Raw genomic sequence first — 15,555 nt, 5'->3', positions numbered from 1 at the left:
AGCAAGTTAACTCCTAAAAGTTTTATCATCTCTTCACTGAGTGGTATTGGTTTTTCCACCTCCAGATGACGTGGATTACCCTGCAATAATTGGTGTTACACAGAAGGAATAAAGCCACGGACACAGGAAATGCCGATAGGAAGTTTTCCAAGTGATCTGGCTGCTCCGTGATAACGACATGTCTGAGCAATGAGCCATCCTCCCCCTCCCTCTCCACAGACTCGTGGGGTCACAGGAATACAGTAACTCATCCTCAGCAGAACCTGGAACCCCATAATGCTCCAGTATTCTCTAATAGGGCATATCACCATGTTCAGGACCTCTGGTCTACACAAGACTATAACTTGGCAGCTTCCGCCCAAACAAACTCACCAACTCTTTCCCCCTTCAGACAGTCCCATATGTTGCAGTTGAAATCATCGTATCCTGCCAGGAGGAGGCGTCCGCTGCGGGAGAACGCCACCGATGTGATACCACAGATTATGCTGTCCTGGGAGTAGACACTGATCTCTTGGTCAGAGCGCAAGTCAAACAAACGACAAGTGGCGTCATCAGACCCCGTACATACCGCCTGCCCACTGGGGAAGAACTGTACATGGGATGGAGTAATAGGACAAAAGACACATATTACATACACAAACGGTTTCATGTAAATATACAAGTAGCATTTCCTACCCTATAAAACCGGGAGTTTGCGGAAAAGGAGCAGAACCTGGATGCATTAAGAAGGGGGCTTTCTGGTGGATCTCTGCAACTGGAACGTTAAACTAGGGGTCACGCCAGGGGTATGGTTCATAGGGTCCACCACACTTAGGTTGACAGTGGCTAGGTCGACTACTATTGGTCGACAGTAACTAGGTCAACACCAAAAATAGGTTGACATGACAAAAGGTCGACATAATGTTTTTTAACCTTTTTTTATTTTTTTTATTTCCTTCGTAGAGCGACCAGGAACCCCAATTAGTGCACCGTATCCCCTTGCAGGGATCGCTTCGCTCGCCATGCTTCGAGCAAGGTTACCGTTCCCAATTGTAGTCCACATGGATCGTAAAGTATGAAAAGTTCAAAAACATTTAAAAATCATGAAAAACTCATGTCGACCATTTGCCATGTCAACCTAGAAACCATGTCGACCTAATGCGCGTCGACCAATAGTAGTCGACCTAAGTGTGGTTGACCTAGAGACCGGATGCCCACACCAGACCCTCTCCTTTGTAGTCTGCAAACACATTTCATCAAGGACCACAGAAGTACGTACCACTGCCATAGCTAGTTGGCTATGTTACCTGTTGTATGGGGTGGTATTTGATATGCCGGCTGTTCGGATCTCGGCGCTCAGTATACTGGCGCCGGAAACCCAACAGCCGGCATACCGACGACTGTTCTCCCTCTTGGGGGTCCACAACCACCGGCATAACATACTACACCCATTGTATGGTATAGGCTAATACTTACTAGTTTACCTATCTATAATATTAAAGGATTTTGTGGGTTTAGTTAAACACAGTTTAGAAATGATGGAAATGGTGCTTATGAGGCAGAAATGCAGTAGATTTGGCCTGGCCATAGTGGGTGGTTCATGTTATTACATTTCTGGGTGTGGGCCTAAAATGTTGAAATACAACATGGAGGAGGAAAACAGGCCTCATTAACAGTACAGTATGAGACCCGAAAACCACCGGCTCTCAGCAGGTGCTAAACTGAGGCCCAGCAGTTCACACTGCCACAACAGACGTTGCATCTTCTGCTCGTGTCTCGCTAAATACCACCTCAACGGCCTACCTCGTACCTCAAAAGGAACTCCTTTATCACTCGCCTTCTGCACGTACTAACCATCGCTCATCTACCTACAGCTAAGTATACCTATGGCCTAGACTGGTGGAAATCTTAACACACTGGCCAAAGCTGCTTTTGCGTGGCAAAGTTGCTGCTCTTCTCAAATAACTTCCAGTGAACTAGAATAATGAGTAAGTAGGTATATATATTAACATTTTAAATACTGTGGTTAGCATTCCCGAGAGGCTGCTTAAGGTGCCCCCAGCTATGGAACTCTACTGGGTACAGACGTATGGATGTCAGAATTTCTCCTTGTACTGCAGCAGGTGGACAATGGCAAAGTATGATCACAGACTGCCCCACCCCGCCCATTTACCCCTGACCCTGTACTCACGACTATGGCATTGATGTCTGACTCGTGCCCAGTGAATGTCTGTCTACATTCGCCTTCCCGGACATCCCACAGCTTGGCGGTTGCGTCACACGCCCCAGAGACGAAGAGGTTGAAGTCGGGGGACACGGCCAGGCTCATACAATCTCCTGTGTGACCCACGAACACCGTCTTTTGCTGCCCAGTTTCAATGTCCCACAGAGCACTGAGAAGAAATGGGAGTTGGAGATGAAAATGTGTGGAAGCTCTATTATTCCAAATTACAGGATACATAAATACAGCTACAGCAGCAGACGACACTGACATAAGTATCAGGGTGGCAGAAAACTGCGGGATTTGGTGCCATTGAAGATGGTTTCAGTAAGAGAAGGAAAAGCACATGAGGGAAGAGGGCCCTGCTCGTGAGAGCTTACATGCAAAAGGGGAGGGGCAAAACAGATGAGGTAGACAGTGAGCGTGGAACAGAGAGTTAGGATGAGAGACGGCTGGGTTTGATGAAGAAGTGGGTCTTGAGAGCCTGCATGAAGTTTTGTAGAGAGGTGGAGGATCTGAGGGAATTCCAGAGAAAAGGAGCAGCACGTGAGAACTCTTGGAGGTAGGAGTGGGAGGAAGTATGGATCGTTGATCTCTATGTGAGATTCAACTAACAGAATTAGCTAACACCCAGCTGCACACAGCCTAAATGTTCACGTTATTGGTAAAAGTGAGTGACGGGACTGCAGACCTGCTTAGCAGAAAGTCACTGTATGGTTCAGTGCAGTCAGACACCATTACAGATATAATAAAGTCCCAGCAGCCTAACTAAGTAAAATTTTAGCTTTGTGTCCTGCAAAAATTAACATTATACAATATGTATTTCATTTTTACACTTTGTACATTTTATTACTGCTCATTTTCCCCACAAAAGCGGATAAAGCTCCTGGTTCTCCTTACCAAGTGGTGTCTCCTGAGCTGGTCACTATCTGGTTGTCATCCAAGAATCTGCAGCAGGACAGGTAACCTGGGGATTGCAGGGGATAAATAACCAATGAACACTCTGTATTACGCTCCGTACTCACATTTATACCTCTGTATGGCAGTGCTGCATGGGAGCACAGTAACGGGAGCCTACAAGAAGTACAACAGCTGTAAAATAGGGATTTTTGTTTACTTACCGTAAAATCTCTTTCTCTGATTCCATCTGGGGGACGCTGCGCCATTACTTGTGGGTTAGAGGTGTGTGGTAGTGGAGTTTGGCACAGAACTATTAAAACCTGACTCCTCCCCCCTCTAACCCCTCCCATCTCCTTCCTGCCTAGCCAGTACCTCAGTTAACGTTTAGCCAAGCCAAAGGAGATAGACCAACAAAAATTTTCTGGTTAAACCAGACAAGATAGACCAACAAAAATTTACTGGTTAAACCAGACAAACATCTGGGAGGGATCGCAGCGTCCCCCAGATGGAATCAGAGAAAGAGATTTTACGGTAAGTAAACAAAAATCCCTATTTCTCTTTCATCCATCTGGGGGACGCTGCGCCATTACTTGTGGGATTTCCCAAAGCAAGCCAATAAGAGGAGGGAGACGGAGACGGCATAGCCGTCCGCAAAATGTGACGCCCAACAAAGGCAGTCTACAAACTGAAAGTATGAAAACTGTAAAATTTATTAAACTAATGCACAGATGACCATGTCGCCATCCGACACAGCTGCTCAATAGGCGCACCCCCGCGAACAGCCCAAGAAACTCCAACAGCTCGAGGTGAAGGAGCTCGGATTGACTCAGGAACTGAAACGGCAGAAGACTGATATGGTCGAAGGTACCCAACGAGCCACTATGTACTTGGAAGCCGGACAATCTCGTTTGGACGCATCAATTAAAAACCAACAAAGCATCCGTACGATGGATATAATCCGCACGAGATAAAGAAAACCATAAGGTCCTAAGCTCATCTAAAAAATCAACTGGGAATCCTCCGTGGAAGGGGAAAGAGTAACGCTGGAAGGACAATGTCCTGATTTAGATGAAATGCTGACACAACTTTCAGAAGGAATGTTTTGTTCGCAGAACCCCCCGATTATCATGAAACACCAACAAGGGTGGACTGCAAGAAAATAGCTGCCAATACAGATACTCATTTTGCTGAGGCAATTTTCTATAGGAAAACAATAGAGGAACGTTAGACACCGCAATTCTACAGATTCCAAAGGGTCAATGGAGATTTTTGAAGAGACGTAAGGACTAAGGTAAAGTCCCAGGGAAGAACCGGAGGAACAAAAAGGTAGCTAAATCCGCAGAAATCCCTGAAGGAACGTCAGAACCTCTGGAATGATAACCAGTCTCTTTAGAAAAAAGAACCGTCAAGGCAGAAACCTGACCCATTTGTGAAGAAAGTCTCAGACCCTTATTGAGACCCTCCGGAAGGAAGAATAACAGACGAGGAACTCTAAACAAATCCGGTGTTAAACCACGCTTTTTACACCAAGCAACGTAAATACGCCACACTCTGTGGTAAATCTCAGAAGCCACCGGCCTGCTAGTCTGAATCATAATTTACACAACAGGACGAGAATAAAACTATTTTTTTTTTTTTTTTTTTTTACTTGAAAACCAGCCGATTCAACTAGGGTAGTGAGAAGGTCCTTGATTCCTAAGATGTGGATGCGGAGGGGGTCGGAATGGTTCCCTGATGACCATAGTGCGCAGAAGAGCGTACCACTGTCAGCCTGGCCAATCTGGGCCACCAGAATGATTGGAAGATCTTCTCTCCGAATGCGTTGAAGCAGACTTGGAGTTAGTGGAAATGTTGGCACCTAACCCAGCTGAAAGTGCCACAGCGCCATCAGTGCATCGATTAGAATTTCTAGAGGGACCCGAGTACTACATCGGGTATCCCCGACCAGCTACTAGAGTCAGAACACCACCCGGTGAAGTTCCCACTCTCCTGGATGCACCGTGTGACGGCTTAAGAAATCCGCTTTTCAGGTCTCGATTCCTGGCATGTGAATCTCGGATCTGGTCGGAACCCAATGTTCCGACCATATGAAAATCTTGTTTATGTAAGCAACCGCCGTGGTGGTGTTGGACCGAATCCGCACTTGATGACCCTGTACTCTGGTTTGAATCCGGAGTAGTGCCTACCGAATCGTCCTCAACTCCAAGATGTTGATCTGCAACTCTGACTCTTTGACTGGCCTCGAGCTCTGGTCAAATTGGAGCTGTGAAGCCACCAGCGAAGTGACTGACGAGTCTGTACAGACAAGCGGAACAGCTGTAAGTTGAGATGAGGCCCTGTCCGAGTCCAACAGTTGAGAATCTGAGCCTGAAGGAGTCGAGCATGAAACTTGGCATATGGAACTGCCGCGAAGGTTGCCACCATCCTGGAAATGCAGCAGTGCTCAAATTCTGGACTGTATGTCCTGAATGAGGGAGAACACTTTCTGTTGTTGGTATCGAATAAGAGTTCCAGAAACATTATCTTCTGGGAATGAAGCCAAGACGACTTTGGACAATCTATTATTGATCCAAATAACTGTAGGGTCTCTATTGTGAGACGCAAGGTCTGGTGAAGAATCAACTCTGACGGTGCCCTGATCAACAGATCATCCAAATACAGAGTAATGTTGACTCCCTGACGCTGCAAAACTGCAACCGCATGGTCTATGATCTTTGTGAATACCCGAGGAGCCGTGGCTAGGCCAAAGGGAAGAGCCTGAAACTGAAATGTCAAGGCTGACGGTGACTCTAAGAGCTTTATGATCCGTACAAATAGGAACAAGCAGATATGCGTCTTACAGTATGTCTAATGCAACCAAATATTCCCCTGTTTCCATGGCGATGATAATCGAGGGGATGTAGTCCATTTTGAGCTTTTGGGTTGAAACGAACCGTCCACTTTGTCCACGGGTAAAATCCCCAACCTCTCTAATGAGCGGGAACTAGAAAAATTTTCTTAATTTCGTAGATGAGTGGCTGTTGCATGACGAAGAACTCGACGGCTGGAGGGACCGTTTGGAAGAGAAGTGAAGAACACACGATACGGGACTGGTTCCTCGAGATCTAACGTATATCCTCTGGATATGACCTCCGTCACCTACCTATTTGGTTTCGACAGGAGTCGCACTTCTTTGAACTGTAGTAACAGAGTCCCGACCGTCACTGCTCCCTCCGGCGTTATGCAGTAGGTTTGTCGGTAGGTTTACTTCTACCTCTGAAACTGTTTTCGTGGATATGTGGAGACAGCACGAAAGGAATGGAACTACCTCTGTCCTGTACATGAAAGGAACAAACCCTTGTATTTGGTTTCGGAAGGAACAGCCGGAAGAAAGGGCTCCTGCCCTCCTGTAGTAGCTGAAATAATCTTCTTTTATTCCGACCCAAAGAGAACTCACCTTCAAAGGGTACCGCCGACAAGGTCTGTTGGAGTCAAAATCGGCATTCCAACCCCGAAGTCAAAGAGACCGTCTTGCTGTCACGGTCAAGGCAGAAATACGGGAGTGTAGTGTAGCAGAATCAATCAAGGCCTCACCCACATAAATAAGAGTCTCTGAAATCTGTCCTGCTAATTGAATGGCTTCCGATGGATCGTCAGATTGCATTCCAGATATGACCTGTGCTAGTCCGTCATCCGCGGCCCTGAGGACCCAAGCGCCAGCTAGAATCGTGATAAAGAAAACAGATCTAGGCATTGCTTCAATCATCCTATCTGTAGGATCTTTCCATGTCACCGACTGTACCGAAGGAATAGCCGTAGCTCCTGCTAAAAGTGAAATGAGTGTGCCTACCTTTGGGCTGTTTTCTGTAAAAGGATATAGAAATTTTAATTTCTTAGGGACTTGGAACGATAATCCGGTTTAAGTCAGGCCTCCTTTAAAATATCCCTGTTATTAAGAGTCTGCCGGATGGTGTCTAACAGCAATCTAACACTTGAGCTAATAACACAATAATTTTTTCAGACCGAAACTTTGTCCCACTCTGGGTCTATGTCCCCATTCTCCAATGGGACTGACTCTAACTCCTCCCCCATAAAGTTATAGCGGGCAACGGTTGTGACCGTGTTGTAGTAGGAAAACTGTCGGCAAGTTTACAAACTTGTTTAGGGATTGAGTTAAATTAGCAAGACATCTGCCCATATTTTGAGCCCACGGAGGCAGAGACAGGTCCGCAGAACCTTCCTGTTGGTCCACCACCGATGCACCAGAGCATAAAGGATATAGGGTACCCGCGTCCGCCCTACCCTTAGCGAGCCTTGACTCACATTGCAAGTAGGCAATTTAAAAACCCCTAGGGTGTCTTCCCCCTTCTGGAAAATTCTGGTCTCGCCAGGATTCGAACACGGGATGCACGCATTACAGGTGGAGACTGAAACCACTATGACATCACAGACCACCTTATGTTCATAATGAAATTTTTTAAAAACAAATGCACTACCAATGTACTATAAACTCAGTAGAGTAGTGGTCAGCACTGTGAAGCATACTGTGTAATTTATATTGAGACAAATTCTGTTCACTCATTAAAGTATAGAATACATAATGCCCCCAAAGTATACTTGTTGTTAGGTGACCTCCACTGAATAAACAGGGTGAGTATTACTTAAAAGGTGTCCAAGCTCAGTGCTGTGTGTCTCACCGCGTCCCCCATACTGCCTGGAGAAGATGGCGGCCGGAGCTTTGTAAACGCTGTACGGGAGTGTGTTTCAGGTAGTGCAGGGCGGGAATCCGTCCCTTCTCTGAAGCAAGTGCGCGCCGGGTAGCTCAGCGTAGGCGCGCTATAACCGGAAGTTTACAGTTCCCGCCGCGTCCCCCTGTTCGGGTAGCGGCTCCCGTACACCGCTACATACAGTGACTCTGTTCGGCAGCAGCTACCGGGTGTCGCTACTTACAGCGGCCACCGGGTGTCGCTACTTACAGCGGCCCTGCTCAAGCAGTGACTCCCGTGCGCCGCCATCTGATTGCTAGTGGCTCCCGCGCGCCGCTACTCACAGCGGCTCTGTTCGGCAGCATCTATCCACATATCTCCCAGGGAGTGACTCACCACTCTCCCGGGCTACTCCGCCAACAACCTTAGTAGGAATAAATAAATCCTTGGTAATGCGCTCCTCCGTTCACCTCCCGAGAGAGAGCTGGGGTGGGGGTGGGGGGAGGGGGGGGGGGGAGATAGGGGGAACATAATAAATATATAAAGATATAGGAAGGATATAGGAAGGATAGACCAATACTGTCAGAGACAGATTGTGTCTATCCTGTACCTTCTCACTGCCGACTTCTTAGAAATAGGAATCCAGCCCCAGTGACCGAAGTGTGGTGACCTCCAGCGGCAGATTATAGAGTGGGAACTTATCTAACCCCACTCTAATAGTACCTGTCACCTGTATACAGGGACTAGGCACTTAAATAATAAAATAAGAAAATACCTAACTAAAATATTCAGAGAGAAAAAAATCTGTGTCTGTACTCCACAGGCACAAAACAAAAACTGAGGTACTGGCTAGGCAGGAAGGAGATGGGAGGGGTTAGAGGGGGGAGGAGTCAGGTTTTAATAGTTCTGTGCCAAACTCCACTACCACACACCTCTAACCCACAAGTAATGGCGCAGCGTCCCCCAGATGGATGAAAGAGAAAGACAGAAAGGAAACGGAGCCTGGCCTAGGAAAGTCAGTCTGCAATAAAGGAAAATGCGTCTGCGTCTAAATAAAACAAAGTTTGTGCCGAAATTTGCTGGTGCTTACCGGACTTTTCAGAGATTATATAGGGTCTGACAATGCGCAATGTGGCCGAGACACTGTGGAGAAGTTCCCTTTGGTGGCGCTATGCACCTTGATTTGCACTGGTGCATTTATATTTGCGCCAAAGTGCATGAGATCACGAAGCAAGATGGTGCCATTTACGGAGAAGCACAAGCTCGTGGCATGAGAGCGTTCTTGGCAAGTAAGGCGTCTTTTCACCAGTATTGTGGAGTCGGGCAAAAATTAGAGTTTGGCAAATAGTCTTTTAATGTGCTTAGTACTTCTGTAAATGATCTTTACGACCCCTAAATAATTAAGTGCAGCTTTTTAATAAAATTGTCTGTTCAGGATTATACGGCCACCTGCAGGCTTTAACAGGGTACTGCAGCCAATACCATTCTATACAAATATCTTATTCATTATTTTTACAATGGATCATTCAACCATGTTTAAGTAACAGAGTTAAGGTCAAAACAAAACATGTAAACCAATGGGAACATTTCTTTCAATACACTCTGATTCTAAAGTATTTGATAAAGATATCTGTAAAAGCATTGCACGTTCACGCACACTGATCATTTACAGTCACATCATAATATATGTAACATTGCCGTCCTCAGATACTGTAGCGGAAGGGAACTGACCTGTGTGGCCCGCAAGCTCCCGGCTTACTCTGACGTTACCCTCACGCGTCTTCAAGTTGTATATCGAGCACATGTTATCCAATCCACCACATGCAACAAAGTTGCCAGATGGCGCATAGGAGCAGGTCATCACCCAGGAGGAGCGTAAGGGGATAGCATGGACCTAAGGGAATGAGGACACCGTATACTCAGAGTGGAATCAAGAAGTGTATACAGTGTAAGAGCAGAGTCAGGGCAGAGGGTGATTTACTGTTCGCTATGCAATTAATTTACCAGATGAGGGGTATTACTGTAGCTAGAGGTAGGTAAGAGCAGCAGTGGTGTGAGTGTAGATGGGAGGTAGGTAGGGGCAGCAGGGTGAGTGTAGATGGGAGGTAGGTAGGAGCAGCAGTGTGAGTGTAGATGGAGGTAGGTAGGAGCAGCAGCAGTGTGAGATTAGTTGGGAGGTAGGTAGGAGCAGCAGCAGTGTGAGTGTAGATGGGAGGTAGGTATGAACAGTGGTATGAGAGTAGATGGGAGGTAGGTAGGAGCAGTGGTACGAGAGTAGATGGGAGGTAGGTAGGAGCAGTAGTGTGAGTGTAGATGGAGCTATATGAAGCAGTGTGAATGTAGATGGAGCTCTATCAAGCAGTGGGACTGTAAATGGAGTTAGATGAAGCAGTGGGACTGTAAATGGAGCTATATAAAGCAGTGGGAGCGTAGATGGCGTTAGATGAAGCAGTGTGACTGTAAATGGAGCTATATAAAGCAGTGGGAGCGTAGATGGAGTTAGATGAAGCAGTGTGACTGTAAATGGAGCTATATAAAGCAGTGGGAGTGTAGATGGAGTTAGATGAAGCAGTGTGACTGTAAATGGAGCTAAATAAAGCAGTGGGACTGTAAATGGAGCTATATAAAGCAGTGGGAGTGTAGATGGAGTTAGATGAATCAGTGTGAGTGTAGATGGAGCTATATGAAGCAGTGTCAGTGTAAATGGAGTTTGATGAAGCAATGGGAGTGTAGATGGAGCTATATGAAGCAGTGTCAGTGTAAATGGAGTTTGATGAAGCAGTAGGAGTGTAGATGAAGATATATGAAGCAGTGTTAGTGTAGATGGAGTTGGATGAAGCAGTGGGGGTGTAGATGGAGCTATATGAAGCAGTGGGGGTGTAGATGGAGCTATATGAAGCAGTGGGACTGTAAATTGAGTGCAGATGGAGTTAGAAGCAGCAGTGTCAGTGCAGATGGAGACAGAAGAATCACTCTCAGCACAAATGGATAGAAGAAGCAGTATTAGTGCATATGGATATAGAGGCAGCAGTGTCAGTACAGATGGGAGACAGAAGGAGCAGTGTCAGTGCAGATGGAGTTAGAAGAAGCAGCATCATGCAAATGTAGGTAGAAGATGTAGTGTCAATGCAGATGGGAGACAGAAGAGGCAGTGTCAGTACATATGGATAAAGAAACAGCAGTGTCAACGCAGATGGAGATAGAAGCAGCAGTGTCAGTGCAGATGGAGATAGAGGAAGCAGTGTCAGCGCAGATGGAGATAGAGGAAGCAGTGTCAGCGCAGATGGAGATAGAAGCAGCAGTGTCAGCGCAGATGGAGATAGAAGCAGCAGTGTCAGTGCAGATGGAGATAGAAGCAGCAGTGTCAGTGCAGATGGAGATAGAAGAAGCACTGTCAGCGCAGATGGAGATAGAAGCAGTGTCAGTGCAGATGGAGATAGAGGAAGCAGTGTCAGCGCAGATGGAGATAGAAGCAGCAGTGTCAGTGCAGATGGAGATAGAGGAAGCAGTGTCAGTGCAGATGGAGATAGAAGCAGCAGTGTCAGCGCAGATGGAGATAGAAGCAGCAGTGTCAGCGCAAATGGAGATAGAGGAAGCAGTGTCAGCGCAGATGGAGATAGAAGCAGCAGTGTCAGCGCAGATGGAGATAGAAGCAGCAGTGTCAGCGCAGATGGAGATGGAAGCAGCAGTGTCAGTGCAGATGGAGATAGAAGCAGCAGTGTCAGCGCAGATGGAGATAGAAGCAGCAGTGTCAGTGCAAATGGAAAAAGAGGAAGCAGTGTCAGCGCAGATGGAGATAGAAGCAGCAGTGTCAGCGCAGATGGAGATGGAAACAGCAGTGTCAACGCAGATGGAGATAGAAGCAGCAGTGTCAGTGCAGATGGAGATAGAGGAAGCAGTGTCAGCGCAGATGGAGATAGAGGAAGCAGTGTCAGCGCAGATGGAGATAGAAGCAGCAGTGTCAGTGCAGATGGAGATAGAAGCAGCTGTGTCAGCGCTGATGGAGATAGAAGAATCACTCTCAGCACAGATGGATAGAAGAAGCAGTATTAATGCATATGGATATAGAGGCAGCAGTGTCAGTACAGATGGGAGACAGAAGGAGCAGTGTCAGTGCAGATGGAGGTAGAAGAAGCAGCATCATGCAAATGTAGGTAGAAGATGTAGTGTCAATGCAGATGGGAGACAGAAGAGGCAGTGTCAGTACATATGGATAAAGAAACAGCAGTGTCAACGCAGATGGAGATAGAAGCAGCAGTGTCAGTGCAGATGGAGATAGAAGAAGCACGGTCAGCGCAGATGGAGATAGAAGCAGTGTCAGTGCAGATGGAGATAGAGGAAGCAGTGTCAGCGCAGATGGAGATAGGAGCAGCAGTGTCAGCGCAGATGGAGATAGAGGAAGCAGTGTCAGTGCAGATGGAGATAGAAGCAGCAGTGTCAGCGCAGATGGAGATAGAAGCAGCAGTGTCAGTGCAGATGGAGATAGAAGCAGCAGTGTCAGCGCAAATGGAGATAGAGGAAGCAGTGTCAGCGCAGATGGAGATAGAAGCAGCAGTGTCAGCGCAGATGGAGATAGAAGCAGCAGTGTCAGCGCAGATGGAGATAGAAGCAGCAGCAAAAGACGAGCGGCCCAGTCATGGTGGGGGACGTCTCGCACAATATGGCGTTTAGACACAAGGTGTATAGGACACATCTGTAGAAGAGGTCTGAATGAATATTGTCAGTGTAGATGGAATCAGAAGAAGCAGGATGAGTGTGGACTAAATCACATGGAAGATTGTCACAGTGTATGGAGTTACATGGAACAGTGTCAGTGCAGATGGTGCTAGATTGGGTAGTGACAGTAGATGGGGTTAGAGAAGCAGCGTCAGTGTGAGTAGAGGCAGAAGGAACAGTGCGATTATGCTTTACTGGAAGATCGAAAACATTATTGATTAATAAAAAATAATATAGACGCACTTTCCCGGGATTTACTAAAGATTTGGTCATTTAACTCCTCTCTCTGAGTTATCAGTAATGGTGAGTACAGAACACTCACCTTGTTTGTTGTGTATGTGTCCCACACAATCAGTTTTCCATCTTGGGAGGCGCTGACCAGGAGTCTGTAGAAGATAAAAGCCACCTTATATGTATACAGTATGTAAGAGCCTCATCCCACCTCTATAGAGACTGTCTCTCCGAACGCTGCAGCGTAGGTGGAGCTTTGGCTGTTCTGTTCAGATTCTAGCTGGAGTGGCTGGAACAGTTCTACAGTGGTTGGAGTGGCTGGAGCACTTCTACAGTGGTTGGAGTGGCTGGAGCACTTCTACAGTGGTTGGAGTGGCTGGAGCACTTCTACAGTGGTTGGAGTGGCTGGAGCACTTCTACAGTGGTTGGAGTGGCTGGAGCACTTCTACAGTGGTTGGAGTGGCTGGAGCACTTCTACAGTGGTTGGAGCAGTTCTACAGTGGTTGGAGTGGCTGGAGCACTTCTACAGTGGTTGGAGTGGCTGGAGCAGTTCTACAGTGGTTGGAGTGGCTGGAGCAGTTCTACAGTGGATGGAGTGGCTGGAGCAGTTCTACAGTGGTTGGAGTGGCTGGAGCAGTTCTACAGTGGTTGGAGCAGTTCTACAGTGGATGGAGTGGCTGGAGCAGTTCTACAGTGGTTGGAGTGGCTGGAGCAGTTCTACAGTGGTTGGAGCAGTTCTACAGTGGATGGAGTGGCTGGAGCAGTTCTACAGTGGTTGGAGTGGCTGGAGCAGTTCTACAGTGGTTGGAGCAGTTCTACAGTGGATGGAGTGGCTGGAGCAGTTCTACAGTGGTTGGAGTGGCTGGAGCAGTTCTACAGTGGTTGGAGCAGTTCTACAGTGGTTGGAGTGGCTGGAGCACTTCTACAGTGGTTGGAGTGGCTGGAGCAGTTCTACAGTGGTTGGAGTGGCTGGAGCAGTTCTACAGTGGATGGAGTGGCTGGAGCAGTTCTACAGTGGTTGGAGTGGCTGGAGCAGTTCTACAGTGGTTGGAGCAGTTCTACAGTGGATGGAGTGGCTGGAGCAGTTCTACAGTGGTTGGAGTGGCTGGAGCAGTTCTACAGTGGTTGGAGCAGTTCTACAGTGGATGGAGTGGCTGGAGCAGTTCTACAGTGGTTGGAGTGGCTGGAGCAGTTCTACAGTGGTTGGAGCAGTTCTACAGTGGATGGAGTGGCTGGAGCAGTTCTACAGTGGTTGGAGTGGCTGGAGCAGTTCTACAGTGGTTGGAGCAGTTCTACAGTGGTTGGAGTGGCTGGAGCACTTCAACAGTGGTTGGAGTGGCTGGAGCAGTTCTACAGTGGTTGGAGTGGCTGGAGCAGTTCTACAGTGGTTGGAGTGGCTGGAGCAGTTCTACAGTGGTTGGAGCAGTTCTACAGTGGATGGAGTGGCTGGAGCAGTTCTACAGTGGTTGGAGTGGCTGGAACAGTTCTACAGTGGTTGGAGCAGTTCTACAGTGGATGGAGTGGCTGGAGCAGTTCTACAGTGGTTGGAGTGGCTGGAGCAGTTCTACAGTGGTTGGAGCAGTTCTACAGTGGTTGGAGTGGCTGGAGCAGTTGTTAATGTGATTGGAAGATGATCGCACGCACATGCCAATACTGGTCTTATAATGATCCAATCAGTTCCTATAAGATTACTTTCTGACGGTGGGAGAATTTTGGGGACGCAAGCAGCAGTTTAGGACAGAATGCCAACGGCATGTGCGGATTACCTTCCCTTCACTGATCTATATAAATTCCACCTACAGATGAGTGACACTTTCAAAATTGTTTCATGGAAAATTGAAAAGGATTGAGAGAGAGTGAAAAGTAGAGTAAAGGTGTAAAAATGCAAGACGCCGAAACGTGTAAAAAAAGAGAAAAGGAAGAGAGAGGAAAATAAGTTTCCTTCAAATGAAATTTCACAATCATTTCAAAGCCATCAAAGATCAGTGCATCGCTTGCTCAAATTTCTATGGGAAATGAAAGAAAATGTTCGAGTTTCAATCCTTGGAGTGTGATTGGTTTAAGCAGACACCCACAGCACTATTACAGACACATTTCTTTACAGGATGCAGCAATAGCCTTTTTCGCTGTTTTGCAATTCCAGCTCCTGCAGGCAGAGGGCGATGTAACACTGAAATGCTGGTTCTTGGAAAATGAAAGCGAGGATTATTAGTGAAAAGTGCTCCATGATAATATTACAGAGCATGAGGTGTTGCACAGACATAAATAAAAACATCTGCTTTCATTATCCGACCCGTACCAGAAAAAGGACAGTTCTCACTGGTTGCTGTGGACAAGACAGGTACTTACACAGACACCCATGGAACAAATGTCGTTAAGAAGGGACATATCTGGGATCTTCTATGGTCTGACCTACCCATGTCGGAAGCTATACCGCCTAACATTTGGGAGGGGCAAATAAAGTCATTGCGTATACAAAAAGGGAGCATGGCTGTATGTCACTCCCATGTTGCGGGTCATGTCGAGTGCATTGACACACATCACGCTCGGAATGGTTGGGAGGTGTGGGAAGTGTAAGTGCCATACTCTGAAATCTTATTTTGTGGACAACAGTTGGTAGGTTTTACCACCATACCCGTTGTTTGAGGTTATCCCCGATATGGTCATTTACTGCACAGCACTCCAAGCTAGATGTTCCAAACCACTGCACGTCCCAACATGACCTGGCCACTGGACGTGACTATAATACATCTATTACACCCTATACAGACATAGGATACTGCACCTCCAACATGACCTGGCCACTGGCCATGACCATAATAC

The 15,555-nt window shown here is 47.1% G+C and overlaps 1 protein-coding gene across 6 annotated transcripts in view; it reads right to left on the bottom strand.

The window, feature by feature from the left end:
- Nucleotides 1-15,555, bottom strand: part of GNB3 (G protein subunit beta 3) — a 130,505-nt gene that overhangs the window by 1,155 nt on the left and 113,795 nt on the right. For all 6 annotated transcript variants that reach the window (XM_063962470.1, XM_063962469.1, XM_063962468.1 and 3 more), the window contains exons 5-9: nt 12,824-12,887; nt 9,517-9,679; nt 3,101-3,167; nt 2,171-2,372; nt 373-589 (exon numbers count right to left, since the gene is read on the bottom strand). In XM_063962470.1, the coding sequence (XP_063818540.1) occupies nt 373-589; nt 2,171-2,372; nt 3,101-3,167; nt 9,517-9,679; nt 12,824-12,887 (713 nt within the window). The remainder of the gene's footprint in view (nt 1-372; nt 590-2,170; nt 2,373-3,100; nt 3,168-9,516; nt 9,680-12,823; nt 12,888-15,555) is intronic.

Source organism: Pseudophryne corroboree, chromosome 3 (genome assembly GCF_028390025.1).
Source record: "Pseudophryne corroboree isolate aPseCor3 chromosome 3, aPseCor3.hap2, whole genome shotgun sequence".
In the NCBI taxonomy this organism is placed as follows: domain Eukaryota; kingdom Metazoa; phylum Chordata; class Amphibia; order Anura; family Myobatrachidae; genus Pseudophryne; species Pseudophryne corroboree.
Note: the sequence above shows the minus strand (reverse complement) of the source record. Positions and strands in the feature narration are given on the sequence as shown.